Source organism: Lytechinus variegatus, chromosome 14, assembly GCF_018143015.1.
Source record: "Lytechinus variegatus isolate NC3 chromosome 14, Lvar_3.0, whole genome shotgun sequence".
Classification (NCBI taxonomy): Eukaryota; Metazoa; Echinodermata; class Echinoidea; order Temnopleuroida; family Toxopneustidae; genus Lytechinus; species Lytechinus variegatus.
In genome coordinates this window covers 17,490,862-17,513,428 of record NC_054753.1, presented here as the reverse complement: position 1 = coordinate 17,513,428, position 22,567 = coordinate 17,490,862, and the positions used below count along the sequence as shown (strand labels likewise).

Sequence of the window (22,567 nt, the reverse complement as noted above, 5' to 3'; positions counted from 1 at the left end):
ATAATGATGTTCTATGTTCTAGGTATCATGGTATGAATAATCTTTTTACTTCTTCAAAGTAATTGTCCGTCATGAATACCCCAAAAATAGATGACATGAATTAACCCCCCTCCCCTCCTACCAAGGGACAATACACCATTTATCATTATTACAGCATGGGTATCATGCATAAGTAATTACTGACGCATGGACAGCCATGCATCTGGTTATTGCTTAAGCATGGCAAATCTACCTGATGCATGGCTAGCCATGCGTCGGTAATTACTTCTGCATGGTGGTAAAAAAATTATTTGAGCCAAAAAAAATCCACATTCTATAAAACAAATAATACACAGGTTTATTTGTGCATTGGTAGGACTAGTGAGCATGCAGTAACTGTGGAAACTAGTTCAAACATTTCCATAGTTACCACCCGGTGCACTCACATTTGTGCATTATTCGTAAACTGGAGGTACGGGACGGATAACACTAACAATCAACAATGATGAGAAATGTCATGCTTGAATGCTGCTTTATTGTGAAAGGTGAGCAATCATCCTACCCAATCTATCACCAGAAATGCCCAGGGGAATGTTCCACAAAGATTTAAGTGCGACTTAGAGTCTAAGTCGCACATAAATTCCCAGTTGCATAAGGTATAAGAGGCATCAACACGTTGGTCAAATCATACCAATCGTGTACACTTTGGCATTTAAGCATGACTCTATTAAACTCATTGAGAAACTCTCCCCACGCGGGTCTGTTGCAGAAAGAGTTGCATTCAAATGCAACTCAAAAAATTAAACGCAAGTCCCTAATTATGTTTCACTGGTTGTAAAATCAAGTTGTGCTTAATTCTTGGACTTGGGTTTGATCGCATATCTTTCAGCAAAAGGCCCTTGCTAACCATAAACTATTCTCCATATTTATCATTCTCATCATGACTTTGTTTTCTTCTAAAAATGCCTGATGTAATCATTACCTGATATCTGTGCCATATGTCATTGAATGGTAGGATGTGAAAGTCATTGTAGCTTGTCCAGTACTCTGTGCGCCTCACCGGCGACTGACTGGAATACTCCCCAGGGAGTGGAGGATATGCAAACATTGTGTGCAGGAATGACTGATTGAATCCGATGACCGGGGTAATAATATATCTGTAAAGCGCTTAGACACGTCGTTCCAATGTATTGAGCGCTATATAAAAGCGGATTATTATTATTATTATTGATGGGAACACAAACAAAACAATAAGACAAAGTTTTTTGTTCATGAAAACTTTCCTTCCAATGTTCTAACATTAATCATAATTTATTTTATTTCTCTCTTCCTCTCTCTCTGTTTCAGGATACCATGTTATAAATAATTTTGTAAAAGAAGACATGACTAAACTGACCACTAGTATATCATTTATAAATAGTAATCCATATTAAAAGAACCCCACAGAGAAAATCGTCATCATTACAATACAATGTACAGGACGATGATGAACAAACGTGTCTACTTCATACAGGCTATTGGTTATATTGGACAAAACATTTACATATATTTACACTAGGGTCCTGTCTTACAAAGCAATGTGATTGATCTGGGTCTATTAACACAAAGGTTAGCGATTAATCGTACGCTTGATTTTCAATTAATTGTACATTAAAGTAAATAGAATCAGTCGTAAATGAGTACAACAATGATTACTAAGCTTTTTGTTGCCAGCTCCTGATCAATCTCAACTAAGGAAATCCATCAATATCATAATTTGTCTTATAAGACATGTATGTACACGATTTCTCTTTGGAATTGGAGACAAATAGGAGCTCACTGATTGGTCAAAACAATTATGCACCCATGAATATTCATCACATTTAGAAAACACTGAATAAACAAACAGTTGGCTTTGATGGCTTGCCATAGTTGTGATTGATCAAATCACTCACAATTCTTTGTAAGACCAGGCCCACAAGTCAAAGAATGATCAACAAATTTTTTTAACAGCATGATTTGTGAACTTTACATCAAATCAAAGGAATATGTATGAATAAAAACAGGCACCGTTTCATACATTCAGGTTAGCTTTGCTTTCAATAGATTTTGATCATTATCTGTACAAAAAATGTTACAAAAAATTATATTACTTATTCATTTACAAATCATATACTCGACGGTTTATGTGCTTGAGAAATACATCAACTCTATAAAAAGAGAGAGTGACCTTGGATACTGCATGAATACCCAATAAATCTTCCAGTTCTCCACTCATGTGGATTTCAACATTATCAACATTAACAATCGTACTCTGAGTTGTATAAAATTATATTCTTCTTGAGACAAAGTATCCCATGAATACATCAACGATACAACAGTCAACAGACAGAAAAGCTATGAATGTGTTTCCTTCCTCATTCTATTTCAACACAAAATATCCAACCTTGATCTAATTCCTCAAGGAATCACTAACTGGAAACTATTGATTTAAAGATGATTTGATATACATTTCCCAGTTTAATATCTTTCAAGATACTAGCCTATGTGCATTTGTCTCCGTAATGTTCTGTGTACAACTTGTTGTGCACAATTGTGGATTCAGATATGGGGTGGTTTTTCCGATAACATTTATCTCTGTATCCGATCTCTGTGGACATGTTCAGATATTGGCTGGTCTTTCTGATAAAATTGCCTTTACATTTAATTTTTGTGGAGCAGTTCAGATATGGGGTGGTCTTTCTGATAGCATTTGTCTCTGTATCTGCTCTCTGTGGAGCTGTTCAGCCACCGGGTCACCTATGATACCATGAGGTGGGGCAAACATACGAGGATGGGGTACAGGGCCCTGTGGAGGGGGTACGGGGCTTACCATGGAGTGCGGGGGCATGGGTACCGGGGTCGGTCCAAAGGGAATGTGAGGGGGCACAATGTTGGGGTCTCCAGAGGGAGGGGGGATAAGTCCAGATGGTGGGATATAGGTATGGTGTATGTGTTCCTGGGGATGGAAATGTAGGTGTGTGTGAGAGTGGGAGTGGGAATGATGGTGAGGGGTGGGGATACGACTGGTAGGGGTGAGAATTCCAGGATTCACCCTTGGGTCTAATCTAGGATCTATAGGATGCTCTGAGCAGGGACTAACTCTGGGATCTATTCTTGGGTCCACCCTAGGATCTACCCTTGGATCTACCCTAGGGTCTACACGAGGGTCAATCCTTGGATCAGCTATCATAGCCATACGTTCAGAATGCAAACGCTCAGTATTCAGGCGCTCTGCACTGGCAGCTAAATGTTCACTGCTTTGCGGTGGGCCCATCAGATGCCTTTCCCTATCAACAGCATGGAGGTATGCAGCTGCTGCAGGGTGCATGACAGGATGGGGAGGTTCCGGGTGAGCAGAGCGAGCCTCCCGTTCACGCGCTTCCCTTTGTTCTCTCTCGCGAGCCTCGCGCTCACGCTCGCGTGCAGCTTGTGCCTCCCGTGCTGCCTGGGCTTCCCTTGCAGCCTGAGCCTCTCTCGCCGCTTGTGCTTCTCTTGCAGCTTGCGCTTCCCTGGCCGCCTGTGCTTCACGGGCAGCCTGTGCTTCTCTTGCAGCCTGAGCTTCACGCGCTGCTTGCGCTTCGCGTGCTGCCTGGGCTTCCCTGGCTGCTTGCGCTTCACGGGCAGCCTGTGCCTCTCTCGCAGCCTGGGCCTCACGCGCGGCTTGCACTTCCCTCGCAACCTGCACTTCTCTTGCGACCACGGCTTCCCTCACCGCCTGTGCCTCCCTGACTGCATGAACATCTCTGGTTGCTTGAACAAGAGCTGCCTGGGCATGAGCAGCTTGTGCTTGGGCCTCTCTGGCAGCTTGGACATGGGCAGCCTGGACGTGAGCTGACTGCGCCTCTCTCGCTGCTTGCACATGAGCTGCTTGTGCGTGAGTTGCCTGGGCATGAGCAACCTGTGCCGCATGAGCCGCCTGGGCTGCATGGGCCTGTTGTACCGCCGACGCATGAGCAGCCTGCGCTTCTTGGGCCATGAAAGCATTCATTGGTACCCCATCAGGCCGAACCCCATACACCTGTTCAAAACCCATCTTCTGTCTCATCTCCATCTCTCTCATTTCCATCTCCCTCATTCCTTGGTACTCCCTCTCTCTAAGCTCAAGCATTTCCCTCTCGCGAAGCTCCCTTTCCCTCATCTCCCGTTCCACCAGGTCGATCTGCGCATCTCTGTTTCCCATGACGTACGCAGACTCCAGCTGGTACCTCAGGATGGGGTCTGGTCCGATCAGGTTCGGTAGCATTCCCGGTGGTAGGTTGGAGTGAGGCCTAGCGTATTCACTGAGTGTACGAAGGGCTGGTGTTTCAGGTCCTGGGTATTGCCCCTGCCTTGATCCCGGTGGTAGGGGATATCCTGGACTGCTTGGCACTCGGGTTGTGGTCAGAGAACTTACCACCTGGGCATCTGCACTTGTATTCTCTGGGGGCGTTTCAGGACGTCTCTGCAAAAAGCAGGTAGGGAAAATGAAGATAATAATGTTTGGGAATACACAATAACAGTTTGATTTTCTGTTATTTGAAAAACCATGAAATATTTTTCTAACTTTCACTATATTTTTTGACAGAGGAAAATATGATTAATTAACTTCTGGTAAATCTTAACGAGTCATGAAGAAACATTTTAATTGTACAGTTCCATTATATTTCAACCAGTCTATATCATACTCCCCTGATTTAACCCTATTTAAGCAACCGTTGAGATCTCGGCCCTTGATCGCGCGAAAAATTGGCACAAAATAATATCCAAATGTGTATAGTATTTGCTATTTAGTGATTATACTAATCTATGTGTAAATTAGTATGCAAAATCATACTTTTTCCTCTTACTCCCTAAATAGAGCTCAAAAGTTCCTAAATTTTGGGCATAGAAACTCTTTGTGGTGTTCTCAGGAAATGTATGTGAAAAAAATTGCGATAACAGATTAATTTCTCATGTATTATATTGTTTTTTACAATTTCTTATGTATTTCTGTTATTGGACCTTTTCTTTTTCATTGTTTTTCTGATGAACTTTGTTGGGGACTCTTTTGAGAACATAAAACATTAAATAAATCCATTCAGACACAATTTAAAACACAATTTGCTTTGACTTTGTACACAAAATCACATTTTTTAGCAATTTTTGGTCTGACATGCACTTACAATATGTTCCATAATTTCGGAACCATGTATCCCGGTGTCGCAAAATTGGTCTCAAAAGATGCGCAAGACTTAAAAGTAAAAAGCCAGTGAGCAGCGCGGAGGCGGGGGCCTCCCCCCTCCGGCCTAGATAGGGTTAAATGAGCAGAAAGCTACATATACAAAGTGGCAAAGTTCAGTATTTTTTTAATTCAAAGTTCTTAAATATCTAACAACCAGTAGTGATTACAGGGCAGCTGTGAATTTCCATGGTCACTGTAGCAGAAGCAGAGTTGCCATAAGGCTACTTCTAATCTATGGAAAATCTGCGGCTGCCGTACCTTATCAAAGTGATCATGCAAAGTTGCCTTTCGCTGCCCAGACGGTGTTCAACATACCACAGGGCCACCATACGAACAACATATACATGTACAAAATATATATATGCGGATACTTACAGCTATTCTATCCTTCGCTTCAGCGCTCTTTTCATCACGGCTGGCTGAAGAGCTCCTCTCTCTATCTGATTCATGACTACTACTAGAGCGCTTCTTTCTTTCTTGGTCACGACATCGTCGCATCCATTTAGAATCCTCTCGAGGTGAGAACAGGAGGTCTGTTCGACTGCAGGAGTTGTTCCTACGTGACCAATGACGTATGAATCTGTTTGAAGAAAAATTATAATTAAGGGCAAGAGGTAAGTACCAACAGAATAACTGAGGGGAGGTTGCATGAATGAGTGCCATTTAAAATTCTTGTGTTATGGAGAACATACAACTTCAGGCCTTAGTGTGAGCAACCATTATTATTGCTGCATACAGAAATTTTGGTTTTCTTTCATTCCTATTGTTTCATCCATTTGATGAACATTTATGTAATATAGATTGCCATATGCCCAGGAGCTATGAAGGCAGAGATGGGGTCAAAAAGAAAATGTGATCATATCTGAAAAGATGAATACATGGGGTCAACTTTGGTAAAATGCTATTTTCAATAATAAAAGCCTCATACATCTACAACAGAATTAACTTTGAAAAAAGTCAAAGTAAGGTGAAAATAGAAAATGCATTCATACTTTGCAGAAGAACTTGTGTGTAGAAGCCTATCAACCATCAAAGGCTCTGGGGATGGAGAACGATTACCGAGATCTTCATACTGCTCTTCTTCCTCCTCTTCTTCCGCTTCTTCATTCCGTTCTACTTCATTCTTTTCAGGTTCTTTCCTCTCTTCTTTAATCGCCCTTGGTATCTTTGCCTCCTCATCGACACTCACTTCTGACTTGACTTTGATTGCCCCGTCAGGGAATCTCATCGTCGGATGCAGCAGGGACGGGACAGGTGGTGCAGATGGCGATCCACTAGGTGCAAGAATGTTTTCAGTGATGACGGATGCCTGCTGCATACGCTTCGGGTCACCCATGATGCTCCTATGGGCAGCTTCAAATTCCGCCTTCACCTTGGAGATATCAAAGGATCCCTTATCACCAGCAGCCGATGTAGGTGGTTGAGGAAGTGGTTGGGTGGGTGGGTAAGATGGTCCACCTTTAGCGGTGTCAGGGTGACCTGGTCGGTGCTCAAAGGGAGGATAATGAGGGTAGCCATATGGTGGCATCTCTTGTTTGATACGCATATTACCGACCATGATAGGTTCTTGCGGAAGAGAATGCGGTGGGTACATCCCTGGCCGTTCATCTGGATGCATCTTGCTTGTTTTCCCTTCTGCCTCCCGACGAGGAGAACTTGACTTTCTCTCTTTCTCAAAAGAGGTTTCCCTTGGTTTGGACACATTCTCTTGTTTGTCGCGAGCTTCAGGATCTCGTCTCGATGGGGGTGTTTGACTGTCCCTTGGTTTAGTAGGATGTTCCTTTCCATAAGGCATGTAAGCTGACTCGCCCCTTTGGTACATCTGAGGCATTCCAACTCCGTGATGGGGGAAACTTGGCAACCCTTCACTGTACACCAATGGTGGAGGATCCATTCTTGCCCTGCTACGTTCCATCTCCTTTTCTTTCTCCCTGTCCTGACTAGGACGATCTATGATGATGGATTCCGTATCCTTCTTGCTGCTTTTTCCTGCACTCTTTCCATCAACAGAGGATGGACGTTCATGATCCCTGCCATGGCGATATACATCACTTCTTTCCTGTTCTTCCGGCTTCCTCCCACTCTCGGCTTGCCTCCCACCTGTTGAAGACTCTCCGATGAGTGCCTGTTGATCTGGACTTTCATTCCTTTGGTCCCTATTCTGGAAATGAGCCTGAAATCCCTTGATATGAGGCATGGACATACCAGGAATCAGTGGCATACCCATTATCCCTGGCATGGGTGGACCACCTGGAAAACCAATAGGATACATAGGCGGAGGTGGAGCAAGAGGAATCTCCTTTTTGTCAGTAGGAGTGCCCCTCGCCTTGTCCTCTTCAAGTTCTCGCTTAGGTGACGGATCCTTGGCTTCCAGCTCTGTCCGAATCATGTGGTCCACAAAACTGGTCTCAAAGCTCCTCTCCCTCCTAGATTCTTTCTCTCCAGCATCCCTACCTCGCCTCTGAGCCATGGCCAATGGAGAGAACAAACCTGCTGTAGAGGTGAAGGGTGGTAGCACCACTGCCGGTCCATGCCTGGTACTAGCAGCAGACACCTGTTGGACGCAACCATGAGGTAAGGGTTGTTGTGTTTCGCTCTTCTTTTCTCCTGGAGGTAGGATAACAGGCATGACGGGGGTTGGGAGGGTGGGCCTGTGAGGTACAGGTGATGGCACAGCTGCTGGCATCACAGGTTCTGGGGCGGGCTGTTCCTCTACAGGCTCTCTCTTAATCTCAATCGTCTGTTTGATTTCAGCAGTCTCTGGCATTGATGGCCCTGCAACAGTTGGCACTGCAACAGTTGGCTCTGTAACAGGTGACTCTGTAACAGGTGGCTCTTTGACAGATGGCTCTATCTGAGGTGGTGCTGAAGGAGGTTCCTCGATAACGCGAGGCTCAATAAGAGGTGGCTGTGGAACAGGATGCTCTGGCATAGGACGCTCTGGCATTGGAGATCCAGCCACAGGTGGTTCGGGTTGGGTCTCCTTTTCCACATCAGCTTGTGGGTTAGGTTGTTGGCAAGTTGGCGGTCCTTCAAACGGTTCATCATTCTGCATCAAAACACAAGAGTAAGCATACTATTAACAATTTTAAAGCAGGAACGGAATACCATTTACCATATCTATTTCAAATTTTGAACTCCTTGAATTCTTATGTTATTTATCAAAGTTTTATTTTTCATAAATTTGATCAGTGCTTTTCGAATCTACTAATTCATGTACTAGCAAAAAATTATAACTGTCCAAACAAAATCAAGAATTGACTATCACATTATTCAAATTCATGCTTTTATACGGTTTATTGCATGTGCTTTGTATGGAACGTTATAAATGGAAAACAACATTTCATTTCAATTAGCTGAACTTCTCTTAAATTAATCCCTGCTGGAAAGATCACAGTGCTAAGAGTGTGCTCACAGTGTGTTCATAGTTTATTCAGTGTGCTCACAGTGTGTTCATAGTGTGGTAGCAGTGTGCTCGGGATGCGTTCACAGTGTGTGCGCAGAATATTCAAATAGTCACAATAAAAAAAATATTCAATGTGAAAATACTTGAATCTAAAGGTTTGAAGGTAATTTCATACTTTGGACACCTCTAACGGGTCAGTACTTTCAATATAATCACAGAATGGACTCTATGAAATACAAGATTCAAAACAGAAAATTTTTAGCATTATAAGAGTATGAAGGATTTTTTACTGTGTTTCCCACTACAGACACACTGGGAACATACTGTGGACAATGTGTCCTGAATGGAACAACACATAGTCATGGCTCCTCACCTGCACATCGGCTTCAACATCTTGAACATTCATCTGAATCTCTCTCTTCTCTTCTTCCTCCTCCTCTTCATCTTCTTCCTCCTCTTCTTCTTCTTCTTCATCCCCCTCTTCCTCCTCCTCTTCTTCTTCCTCTTCCTCCTCCACCTCGTCCTCCTGTTCGACCTCCTGCTCTGGCATGTCTTCCATTTCTTCCAACTCCTCTTCTTCCGGTTCTTGTTTGATCCTTGGAGGCAAGCTGGCGGGGCTGTCTGGACCTTGATCACTCTCCACCTGAAATCAAACATCAATGGGGAATTATTGATTGGTCTACAGGAAATAATAATTGTACATTTATATTGCGCAATTTATTATTATTTATTATTTATTGGTATATATGCACATAAAAATTGACCAGCAGCACAAGCTGAAAGGGTCAATTCACAAAAATTTATGAAGTACAATATACAGATTTAACAAAGCAAATGCATAAAAACATAATTACAGTATTCTACATCAAAACTTCCTCCTCTACATGTATAACTCAACTGCGCATTGCAATAATGTTATTATTGCCCGGCTATATCCGTGCTGCCTACAGGCGCTGTGGATTTTGAAGAATTTCTTCCCACCGGGTACCCATTCACCTCACCTGGGTTGAGAGCAGCTCAATGTGGGTAAGTTTCTTGCTGAAGGAAAACGCGCCAAGGCTGAGAATCAAACCCAGGCCCCTCAGACTGACAGATAAGAGTCACGACCACTAGACCACGACGCCCCCCTCCTGCTTAGTCTACTTTCCATTTGGTCTCATCCCACATGGGCTACTAGTAATCTTAGTCAATCTGCAACCAGTTTGTCTACTGAACATTTGGTCTAATTGCCATTTAGCTCATTTTAGTGCCTTTTGACACGTCATTCGTCCTCAAATGACCACGGTCCTGTCTCAAAAGACTTGTTTAACTAATTCAATGCACCATTTCTATAACAAGTTTCCTATCAGCCAATCAAATTGATGGATTTCAGTAGCTTTGAACTGTTATTGCAAATTTGTTATTACAGTCCGACCTCTCTTATCTGGACAAGTTGGGACCAGCACCAATCCGGATAAGGGATTTATCCAGATCTGGGAGACCCAATATCAAATACACGCAGCTGCACTGCCGGTTGCTTCCCCAGGCCAATGGCGGTAGCTACACTATTGTGGCGTACAGAACAGTATTCACTGCAGTATCAGTGCAAATTATAGGCAGTGTTTTTACGGAATTGAAATCGATCAATGTCCAAAACTTTTGGATAATTTACCTGTTAAAATGACTGAGGTATACATCGAGCATACTTCGAAATAAAGAGAATGACTTGATGAAACCAAGTTTTACAATTAGATCATCGCGGCGGGTATCGCAGCTTTGCGATGTCAGCCATTGTTACACTGACTGTAGGCTCAAACATGATAGATGGCGCTGTCCGTAATGATGATAAAATTTAGCTAGCGAGACATGTGTTGTTTTTCCCGCAAAGCAAAAAGAGAAACTTGATTAAATGTTTGCACTGCGCCCTGATTTACTGGAAATTATCATACCTAAGTTCTTTTGGTGATTTGGGTGAGATATTTTCATGAAAAATAATTTTGTTGTAGGTTGACTATATTGGGAAATATATGAAATCAAAGTGAGTTCATGTATAGGATTGAGTTTAGATTGAAATCTCATTTCCTCACGTACTAGATTGAATAAAAAAAAAAAAATTCGGCAAATGTGCGTCCGGATAATAGAGAGACCCGGATAAGAGAGGTCGGACTGTATAACAAGTTTTATGAAAGGGACCCTAGGACCATTCCATAGGATTGAAATCTTCTGTTGCTTTTTTAAAAACTTTCTTACAAGCATATATTGTTTACAACATACACACTACTTCCATGGCATTTATCACTTAATTATTTAGACAATGGGCACAAGGGGATCAAACAGCTTGTTTTTACTACTTGACTTGTTACAGATTCATCAGTGCCCATCGTAACCACGGTTAATCTATCTTTGGTTACAGTGATTACAGAATTTTTTTGGGGTGGCTATTTTTTTTTCCAATTTCAAGGGCTACTTTGAATGAACAACAAGCAATCTTGCTGTGAAGGCACATCTCACTATTTTGCCGTATTATTATTTATTTCTTCAATGATTTTTAATATTGTTTGTGACAGATTTAGTAGTGACTTTAAAGATAAATGCCAGTTGTGGTAACGATTTCAAAATGACTTTTTACAGAATCAAATATAATGACCACCCAGGCGTCTGTTTGTATGAATAAAAAATATGTGCCATAGGATTCTGGAAGAAATTGTGTAATTGCTGAGAAATAAGCAAAATAAGCGCAGATTCGGTCACTTCCATCGGGTCTTTATTCCAGCAATAATAATACACCGTCCCACGTGTGCCTATCTGTGTTGGCAATCTTCAGTGTGATTGTTTTTCAGCTTAGATTCTATGATTTCACAAAGTTCAGTTAATGTAACTGTACCAGATCTAGATCCACGATGATATAGTAATACTTAACCTTGGTTTTACAGACTTTCTCACTAAATCAGTGTTTTACTTCAACTACTTTCATTTAGCTTTAAAAAAAGGATGTAAGCCCAAAGGATTCCTTTTTGAAAAATTTTAGGGGTGATATGGGCTGCCATGAGGGCGAAATTGACACGGCCCATCACCCTCATATTATGCCCAGCCTAACCATGGACAGCCTCAAGTATCTTACCTTGATTTTCTTAGACTTGATGCTGCCCTCGCTTGATGTACTGAGTTCACTGGGCGAGTTATGGCTGTAAGTACCACTACCTCTCCTGTGATTCAAAGGACTGCTCGGTTCACTCGCCACACCGTCTAAGTGCTTATTACGACCAGCACGGGATGAACTGTTCACCTGTACACAGAGAGAAAAGATATCATGATCACATGCTGCCTACTACCAAACTGTATTTCCTAGTTCATAACTGGTATCGATGACACTCTTTGGTTATCCAATGTCAATGCAGGCCATGATGGCACGTAGAGCTCATCCAGGCCTTCAACTGGTCTTGGTTGACAAAGAAGAAAATTGGGAGCAAAATCTTCAACTTGATAGAGAAACTGTCCATACGCATGCTACATAGCTGGTTCCATTTTCACCTAACTGATAAAGAAACTGACTGCATATCCTCTAAGATTCATTGATGGTTCTCCTAAGCATCTGCAGCGAGTTATCTATGTTGCATTATAGTTATTTAATTTCTTACTTTTTAAAAATACTTTTCTGCTTTGTCCACTAAAAAGCTCAAACATGTATGGTTTCTACTGTTGCATTTATAGGATTTCATATCTATGAAGCTAACAAACCTCGCTTCAAAAAAAAAAAAAAAAAAAAAAACCTCGCTTCCTGTTTTATAAAATTATTTGTTTTTGACCTTGAATTACTGTCTCTCCCTCATTTTTTTTTATTAGTTCCATAGTAATTGATTTACATGTATTTCAGCAAGTAATCAATCCTACACAAAATACTTCTTAAAAACTAAATACAAATCAACCTCCAAACAGGGGATGGCAACAGGTACAGTACTCCTGACGACAACCTGTTAAGACTACTCAACTCTAAACAAAATATGAAACCAATCACATCACATTCTTTTAGACAAAAAAAAGGGGAAGACAAAGAAAATAAGGACTTTCACATAGAAAGAGTAGGATCAGTTGAAGGCCTGCTTTCATGTGTACAGGCACAACATCTTCATGGCCTTTTAGATTTTTTTGAAAACTGAGTAGTATCAAGTTAACTAAGAGATGTTCTGGCAAGTCACACAGCAAGGTAAGTCAGAAGGTCTCTTAAATTAAAAAAAAGCATTGGTTTTATCATCAGACACATCATTCTATACCCCCCTTCTTAAAGAAAAACATCTCTATTCATCATGTACCATCACGTTCCATAAAAAAAACAATTTATGGAGTTTATATTACATGATATTTTGGGGAGCTACTCGCACATAATATCTAAAATTAACGAAATATCTAAAAATTCATTACTCTCTTGCCCTTTGACAGATTTTCGTCAAACCTTTGCCAACGTTTTTCTCTAGTTTGATAAAACCAACATAACGTCAGGGTGAACTACCCCTTCAAAAGTTTTGATAACTCTCCATGAAACGTACCAATTCCCTATGTCTCCTTGTGCGTAGATTCTTCTTGACGTCGAAGGACTCGCCTTCCCGGACAGGTTTGAACATGAAGGCAGGAGGAGCACGTGGGTTCTGGATGGGTTGAAGGATCCCATACTTCTTGAAGTACACTCGACAGTCTGTACACAGGAGAACTCTGTCTCTTCCCCCATGGTGCCAATCTTTTGAGCCTGATAGGAATAAAATTAACTTGATTATTACAGGAAGCAAACGGACTGACACTGAGTGTACTCTCTCATTGACTATGTATTATACATGTAAGTAGCTAGTCTTTGAAAATACATTACCTTTTGAGATAAATGTACCTACATGTACATGTATATATTTGTAATTAGAAGAATAATTCAGCCAATAATTGTATTTGTATAATGAAAACTAAAATGCTTTGAGGGGCAAGTAGTTTTTTTTATTGGTAACATGATAATTGACTTATGAATATATGGATTAGTTTATTAGAATTAGTGAGACATCACAATTCAAGGATTTCCATATCATTAGTGGTCTTCCAATTCAAATGCTCAAAATTTTGTACTATTTTATTCAATTTTTTTTTCTCAAACTATCACTGACTTGTTTTTTTATTTTTCTGTTTTCACAGAAGCAAACTTGTTCCAAGGGTTTCATTCTCCATAAAAATAACTTTGCCATCCCATGGTAAAATCAGAAATCCGCTCATCGACACCATTGAAAGGATTTCATCCGTGAAGTAGGTTATTATGTTCATTTTTTTTCCACAAATAACTGGATTATACGAAGGAGGTACATTCAATAAATTAATTCACACGGATAATCAGCACTTTAATAAGGAAGAGGTTTTTTGTAAGAACATACTTGTTGTAAAACAGTGTCTGCATGCGTATCCACTTAGGTTCTTCTCACTGTCATCACTGTCAAGATCACACTCACTAGCTGAACTCAGATCCACTATAAGAGAGGTGAAAGAAATAATAACAGAGACAAAATATAAATGATATTGATAATAATAAGGCAACATGTTTTGTTTAAGTACTGGGTAGATTAAAAGAAATGTACTTCCTAAAACAATGAATTTATTATTGGTATACATTTAGGTTTATAGGTTAAAAATATATGTATTTCCTCTTTTATCAACCGAAGTGGCATTCAAAGATGAACATGGAAATGCATCCAAGATGCAAAAACCCCCACAAGATTTCAGAATAAATTGTAATTTGACTATCAGACTACATTTAGTTAGTTTAAACATAATTTCAACCCAAAGTTCTGAACTTTAGTGTCATAAACTATTGTTCTATATATGAGAATGAGGTACAAAAATTGTGAATTCATTCCTTAGAGTTCCAGAGCATCAAATTTCTATCAATTTGATGTTCCCAAATTTTCCTCATTGTCTAAATTTTTTTTTTTAATTCGCTCTTTTTATCTCTAATTTGATTACGAATTGGCCAACCTTTACATGCCAGGATGCCGTTTCATAAAGCTGTTTGTAAATCAGGAGCAACTTTAAGAACGACTGGTAAACGCTAAATCACCAATTTTGGTGTATCACCATTTTGGTGTATACCATTTACCACAAGAGAGGATCACCAGTCGCTCTTAAAGTTGCTCTTAACTTACAAGCAGCTTTATGAAACACCCACCATGCATACATGTATAACAGCACAAATATTTCATTAACACAAAACAAATATATCACTATTTTTGTGGCATAAAAACTGGCATCCTTTGCTTACAGAATTCACTAGAAGGCGGCCTGATGTTACGTCCATAGTTCCTGCGACTGAGCACGCTCTGTCTGCGATGACGTCTGTAGATGCGATGATGGTTAGCTTCGGGTGTTTTCTTCCAGTAGTAGTAGAATTCAACCAAGTCTCTCTGCATGATACAAATTCAAAGGTCAAGTTCACCCCAGAAAAATGTTGATTGGAATGAAGAGAGAAAAATCAAACGAGCAAAAACATTGAAAATTTCATCAAAATCGAATGTAAAGTAAGAAAGTTATGGCATTTTAAAGTTTCGCTTATTTTCAGAAAACAGTGATATGCACAACTCAGTGAATGAGTCAGTCAATGATGTCCATCACTCGCTATTTCTTTTGTTTTTTGTTGTTTGACATATACAATATTTCATTTTTTGCAGATTTGACAACAAGGACCAAGTTGACCAAACTATATAGCATTAAACAATACCAATTCCACATGTTCAAGGAGGAATTAATTTTTGTTTCACTGACAATGAGAAAATTAGGATATTTCATATAATAAAATACAAAGGAAATAGTAAGTGGATGACGTCATCAGTCTCCTCATTTGCATACCGACAAGGATGTGCATATTACTGTTTTATGAAATTAAGCGAAACTTTAAAATGTCATAACTTTCTTATTTTACATCCGATTTTGATGAAAGTTTCAGTGTTATGCTTGTTGGATTTTTCTCTTTTTATTCAAATCAACTTTTTTGCTGGGGTGGACTTGTCCTTTAAAGACAAAGTAATGCAGCACTGCAATCATAAACAGTATGAAATAAATTTCTCCCACGAGCCAAGCTTGAAGGTAACCCATCATATGGTTTTTAACTTACCAAGAGATTGAAAATGGGACAAACAATACAGAGGGTGGAGGCTTCAGAATAATTTAACATACATTACAAATAATGAATGTTTATGAGTGCAATGAATCATTCATTTCATCTTTCACCGAATGAAGTATTCTGTCCGTTGCACGAATGAAAAGAACATTCATTATTTGGTTTACATGACACCTAAAAATAGATTCTTTTTCATATGAAATTTCTGAATTTTGATGCAAAATATGCTCATGCAGTGCAAGCTCGGTCTGTTGATTATCGCCTACCCACATGTGCTCTGCAAACACAAGTGGTGTCTGTCTGCAGCTATGGTCTGAAGTGTCTGGGTGTGCGCTTGCAATGAACAAAATCGTATGGATTAGAAATTGCACAGTTGATGACGTCTTTGTAAAATGGGCTGAATGATTGATATTGACCAACCAATCAAATGATAGGGATCTATCTAGGTGTCATATACATAATATTCTTGGATAGTAAATAAGTTGCCAAGAATGATCGAAGCTGTCAAAGAATGATCTTTTGTGCACATGTAAATAGATATCAGGGGGGCATTTCATCAATATTTTCCTCTGACAAGTTGTCAGATCTGACAACCTTCCTCGATTCTGATTGGTTGAGAAGTACTGTTACTTTAGTAACTGTCAGATAAAACAGGACTTGTCGGATAAAACGTCTGACAAGTCCTTTCATGAAACGCTCCCCAGAACCACTACCAAGTTACATGTTTATTAGAATGATGATGATCTACGATTGTAACATGAATTCAAGAACTGAAAAGAGTTCGGACATCTTACCGTATCCTTGTGCTGTAAGAAATCTTTCCTAATCCTGAAGAAATTCTTGCCAAACTGCCGCAGTCCCCTGATGAACAGTTTCTATAAGTACAAGAAAACCCCAACAACTGAGTTGCCGTTCCTCGTGTTTCATACAAAATGGATTATCTTCCAAACTATATAGACTGGTCAAGTCATTTCTGGAATGATTTACTCTCCTCATCCCATGGAAATTTATTTAAAATTACAATTAGCACAAACACCTAAATATTTTATTCCCAGTGAAAAACCCCTGATTTTTATAAAATGGTTTTATCAGACAACACATAACGTATTGAAATTTCTATTTTGCTTGATAAAGCTCATTCTAAGCTTTACAATGATGTATACATGTAACTTGTCAAAATTCATCCACAATAACCCATACAAGTACTTGATTAAATGTAGAATAAATTCAGTGAAAGCTGAAAAAATAGGGAGAAAACACGGTTTGAAGTTTGGGGGTTTACCTCAAGCATGAGATGTGCATACTGTGCAAATCTGCGTGAAACTTCTAAAAAAGCAGTCCAGACAAAAATGGTATATCAAAGAAACCCCCGTATCTAGTCTTTTAATCAACTTTACATACATGCTATTGTATTAAAATTTGGACAGTATAACGAATTGGAAATACTCTTTCAGATATTCCACTTTTTTTTTGCATTTACATGTACTTTTTAAAGACCAAATTAATATTTTGATATTTGCAAAGAGACCTTCCCTGGTGACTTATTGTTGGTGTTGGGAGGCTGGTCACATATGCAACAATTTCTTGAAGAAAATATATCAACACTGTATATACTTGAATCTGAATCATAAGATATCTTACGGTTTCTTCTTCCGTCCATTTCTTGTCGATAGATCTCGGGACTGGGTATTTGACGAGCTCCTGCAAGGCCTTTCCACAGTTATAATGGTTCTCATGAAGCTAGTATATTAAAGGCACAGAGAGAGATAGAAAAAACAAAACAAAAAAAAAACATGAAAGGGATAAACAAACACATAGTAATTGAGATAAATCAAGTAAATTCATAATAAACTACTAAAACTACTTAACTAAGAAACAAGATACATCATAACAAATTTCTGTTTTTAAAAGAGAGTATGCACACAGCAGAGAAATCATGCAAGGTTTTGCATCGGAAAGGTGTGTGGGAGAAAGAGAGAGTTGGTGGAACAGAGAAAAAACGGAGGGGGTGGGTGATTTATCAAAACTTTAAAAAAGTGTAAATAAGTACTTTTGATTTATACACATCTGCAAACAAACAATTACAGCCCCCCCACTTCCTTGTCAAAACCTAATTAGAAAAAAATAGAAAAAAAGCTGTTTAACTGAGTTAATCATTACACATTCTTAATAGGCGAAGTACATACAGTACATACCACAGTGATAGCATTGATGGTTGTTTCATCCTTCGATGCTACTTCACATCCTTCCTCAGGGGATCCCCCATCACACATTCCAACAAAGGCTGCCATACTCCTGCAAGGTCAAAGGTCAAAATCTATATGTTCAGATTTTTATTTTAAGTCTTCCTCAACAGAGTGTTCTTTCCCCAACAGTAATGTTTCTTTAAAAAAAAACACTTCCCAGGAATAATGAAGATTTTCTAATAAATCCAGCATGATGTAAAAGAAACTTTCATCTGTTTGCATTTTGGTCAATTTTTAATTTGACCATTTGTTCACGGTACACTTGTTTTTTTCAGTCCTGAAATGTTTATTGAAGAGAGAATTGAATAAAGACATACATCCATACACCAAGGCTCGACATTAGCGGTGGCCCGGTGGCCCCGGGGCCACCAAAAATTCATCTCGGGCAACCATTATTGAAAAAATGTTAAGTTTTGGTGGCCCGAATCGGGCAACCAATAATTTTCAAAGTAGCGCAATTTTTCTCCCGATTTTGCATGCATTTATCAACCTTCTACAGTTAAAATTGCAAGCCAATTCGTCATGCGCCTTTTTTGTTAATCTACACACAAATACACACACACAAAGATTGCATAGTCATGACAGTATGTAGGCCTACCGCTAGCATACAGTAGCCGGCTGTCTGGCTGAGCTTTGCATGCATGAAACCAATGCAGCTAGCTGTGCACGAGCAGACTATTCAGACCCAGGGAGCTGCGATACGAAATGTTACTGCTAAGAAATCTTCCCCAGAACTTTGGAAATCTACGTCAAAGTCACATTTTACACCAATGAAATGCCCTTCTACAGTCCATATTACTGAAACCTGATTAATTGCAAGCATTAAAAGGAGGAATTATGACCTCTCTTTTGACTCAAAAAGACCGATTTCCAAATGCATTAATACACATAAAACACATAGGTGAGTACATCACAGTCCCATATGTGCATTTGTATGTATGTTGATATTTGGTTTATTTCGAAGCTGTGTCTCTTTGAGCCAAAAATAAATAGGCTGCTCTTTCTTTCTTGTTTACAAATGACTTCTTAAACCACTCTCAAGGAAGTAAATACTTTGGGAAGGCATTTCATTGATATGACATGTGATTTTTTTCCATCATTTTGTCAAATATAGGGAAGGAATTTTCTCACTGTTTTTTCCAGATAACTTTTGCTATTTTATTTTTTTCTTTCATTGTTTTTCAGTGATTAAACCATTTATACCCCTTCCCATTGAAAATGCCTGATTAAAGAACATGTTTCTACTGAATAATAATAATTTTCCCCATTTTTTTGATAATTTTGTTTTATTTATTTTTCTTAAATTTTCTTTTGTTTTTTCTCAAATTTTTTTTTTATGACCTGTTCTTTGTTTTTTTCTTTCTTCATTTTTTCTTTTGTTTTATTTCACTTACCGTATTCATTTTTACAATTTTTGTTTTCTTTTTTCAATATACTATTCTAAAAATTATTTTTGTTTATTTCCCCCTTGTACACATTGTTCTAATTCTGCAGCATGTGATTTTCTCCTGCTATAATATGCTGGAAAAGAGAAAATAAACTGGATTTGGGGCCTGCATAATCTAGGTTTTACAATCAAAGGAAGAAAGGAAAAATCATTGTTTTGTAAATCTATCTGAGTTTGATATATGCACTATTTATTTACTTTACCATTATGAGTATGTGTCTATACGGAGATTAAAAATCTACACAACCTGGGAACAATACAATTCTTTTATTCTCTTTCAATCATTTCATATTTACAATGATAGAACAATATATATATTACCACAAATTAAGCAAAGTAAAATAACAGCAAGCACATACAAGATGTACAAAGAATAGTGGTACGTGTTAGTGATTGCAGAATATTTCAGTTTGTTTTATTCATTTTTAATTAATGTTTTTCTTTATATTTTTCGGGCCACCAAACCTTATTAGTGGGCCACCAAAAAAAATTATTTGAAGGTTTTGGTGGCCCGAACGGGCCACCACCAAAAAAAGTTAATGTGGAGCCTTGCATACACCATGCTACACTCAACCCAGTTGAGATGAATAAGTACTGGCAGGAGGAATTTCTCAAAAAATGTAAGCAACAAAATAAATCTAACTAGGCAAAGGATATTCAAATGGTTCTAAAGGAACTGGAGTCATATAGCCTCCAATTTACAAAATATAGATATTTTGAAAGCAACTAACTCTATATATTTACATTTTTATTATCATTATTACATGTAAAACAATAAAACATTTTCATAATTTACTAAGAAACCCATTCCACAAATTTTTACTACCTTTTGTCGTGGGACAGCAGTAGTAATAGCAACATGCAGAGCTTCAAAACATTTGTAGTACAAGCTATATAAATGTAGCACATCATCAATACCTGGCTGCTTGGAGGTACATCTTGAGATCTATATCATTCATGACATCAGGCATCCAGCTAAGCTCTTCAAAATCCAGATTAGTACCCCTAGAAGGTGGTAGCTTGGGTCTGATATCGGGTAGCACAGCCTGGTGGCTTGGTCCGACGCGGATTTCACCCTGGGTACCGGCAAGACGTCTGAAATACAGAGAAAAATAACTCTTGGTTGGGGTATTTTTATGCTTGCTTGGTTTGCAAGCAGTTGGTATACTTCTTACTTAATATCTTACATGTAATACCACATGGGTTAAAGCCATAGTCCCATCATCTCGGGAAGGTTCAATTGTACCATTGGACTAAACCATGGTCTATGTAGATTTCTCATATCATCACACTTCATTAAAGCATGAATTTCTCTTGCCAAAAGTGTGCATCTGTCACTGGAAAGTGTAAGCAATGAAATCATGATTGTGTAAAAAAAATCTGCACAGCCATTGGTTGTGCACCATTGTACAATAATAGCAGGGCCCGCCAGAAGAACAGTTTTCAGAACTGAAGTGGCTACCCTGGGTAAATATACCGCTATTATTATTAATTGAAACCATTTTGAGAATACTATAACTTTGGTCTCATTGCAATTTCATCTACACTACTCTTGGTCTAGTTATCCTCTCAGTTTACAGACCTTCACGTTTATAATTTTGTGGAGCTCAATAAATCGCTCTCCTTATTTTTTTGAGGAGCTCAATTGAGCTCCTCAGAATCGCTCTGTGTGAGGAGCTCAAATCAATTCATTACAATACATGTATGATAGATTGTAGATTTTTCTTAACATTGTATATATATGCAATAGCTGTGTTAGCTATTAATTAATCTGTGGTGAAACTAGGCCTGGGTCACGTCAATACGTTTACAAGATGTCGTACGCGCTCCTGCTAAAAAAAAAAAAAAAAAATTGAGAAAAAAAAAAAAATTGCTAAAATTTCACATTTTGCATCTTTAAATCCATGAAATGGCCTTCTTTTTTCCATAATTCCTTGAAATTACTTTGAATTAGTTAAGTACTATCAGAAAAATGAAGAATATTCACCACTTTCCCGACTCTGATTTGAACTTACCTCGGTAAATATTGTAGTCCCACATGTAGACTTCCATGGTGTTGCCATGAAAATCTACATATGGGACTACATGGGACTGCAATATTTACCGAGATTAAATTAAAATCAGAGTCGGGAAAGAGATGAATATGCTTCATATTTCTGATAGATTTCAACTAAATCAAAGTAATTTCAAGGAATTATGGAAAAAAGAAGGCCATTTCATGGATTTAAAGATGTGAAATGTGAAATTTTAGCAATTTTTTTTTTTTTGAGGAGCGCGATTTTTTGCTCTCCTTATTTTTTTTAAGGAGCGCGGTAGGAGCGCCGGCGCGATCGCGCTCCTCAAAAATGAAGGTCTGAGTTTAATTCTCATCTCGCCTCAAGTCTAATGCCAAATTGATCTAATTCCACCTCGTCCACTTATTATCATATGAGAAATAATATCTTGGGGACTTCATATCACATGACATAAGGCGAAAATATCACAAAATAAAAAATTTCAAAAATTCATTACTCTGTTTCTCTGTTACTCTGACGGAGTTTCATCATACCTTCACCACTATTTTTCTCATTTCATTTTCTGCTTTTATTGAGAAATACCCATTTATCCCTTTAACCCTAAATAGACTGGGCTATTTCGACGCCTATAAAGACTGGGGGGGGGGGGGGCTGATTCAGCCCCCCTTATGATCTCGGCCGTTGATCGCGCGATCGCGACGAAAATTGGCACACGCCTTACCCATGGCATTATCTACAAAACTATAACATCAAATTCGGCAAAAAATCTCATGTCTCATTAATTATGCTAATTTATGCGTAAAATCATAAGTTTGCTCTAATTAATAAAATAATGCCCCTGAAATGCTAATTTTTGTTTCACATACTCTAGATAGGCATCTGATCAAATTGATTTTAAAAAAATTTCAAAATCAAATTTATTTTCTTATGTATTCTATTGTTTTCTAAATTTCTTATGTATTTCTTTGTTTTTCGACTTTTTGTTTTTTATTGTTTTTTCAATGGAAATTGTCAGGGACTTTATTTTGACCATAAACAAGATAAAATTAATTGATTTTAAGCAGTAAAAGGAAAAATAATGAAACATTTATGAATTTTGGCTAAGAACACTATTTGCATTGGATTTGTACACAAAT

The 22,567-nt window shown here is 38.6% G+C and overlaps 1 protein-coding gene across 1 annotated transcript in view; it reads right to left on the bottom strand.

Moving 5' to 3' along the window:
• Positions 1–1,389: 1,389 nt before the first annotated feature.
• Positions 1,390–22,567, bottom strand: part of LOC121427406 (arginine-glutamic acid dipeptide repeats protein-like) — a 44,461-nt gene continuing 23,283 nt past the window's right edge. The window contains exons 7-18 of the mRNA XM_041623781.1: positions 20,335–20,511; positions 17,919–18,018; positions 17,365–17,463; positions 16,518–16,598; positions 14,869–15,010; positions 13,988–14,080; positions 13,130–13,326; positions 11,707–11,871; positions 8,980–9,249; positions 6,193–8,249; positions 5,576–5,780; positions 1,390–4,441 (exon numbers count right to left, since the gene is read on the bottom strand). Coding sequence (XP_041479715.1) covers positions 2,681–4,441; positions 5,576–5,780; positions 6,193–8,249; positions 8,980–9,249; positions 11,707–11,871; positions 13,130–13,326; positions 13,988–14,080; positions 14,869–15,010; positions 16,518–16,598; positions 17,365–17,463; positions 17,919–18,018; positions 20,335–20,511 — 5,347 coding nt within the window. The 3' untranslated portion in view covers positions 1,390–2,680. The remainder of the gene's footprint in view (positions 4,442–5,575; positions 5,781–6,192; positions 8,250–8,979; positions 9,250–11,706; positions 11,872–13,129; positions 13,327–13,987; positions 14,081–14,868; positions 15,011–16,517; positions 16,599–17,364; positions 17,464–17,918; positions 18,019–20,334; positions 20,512–22,567) is intronic.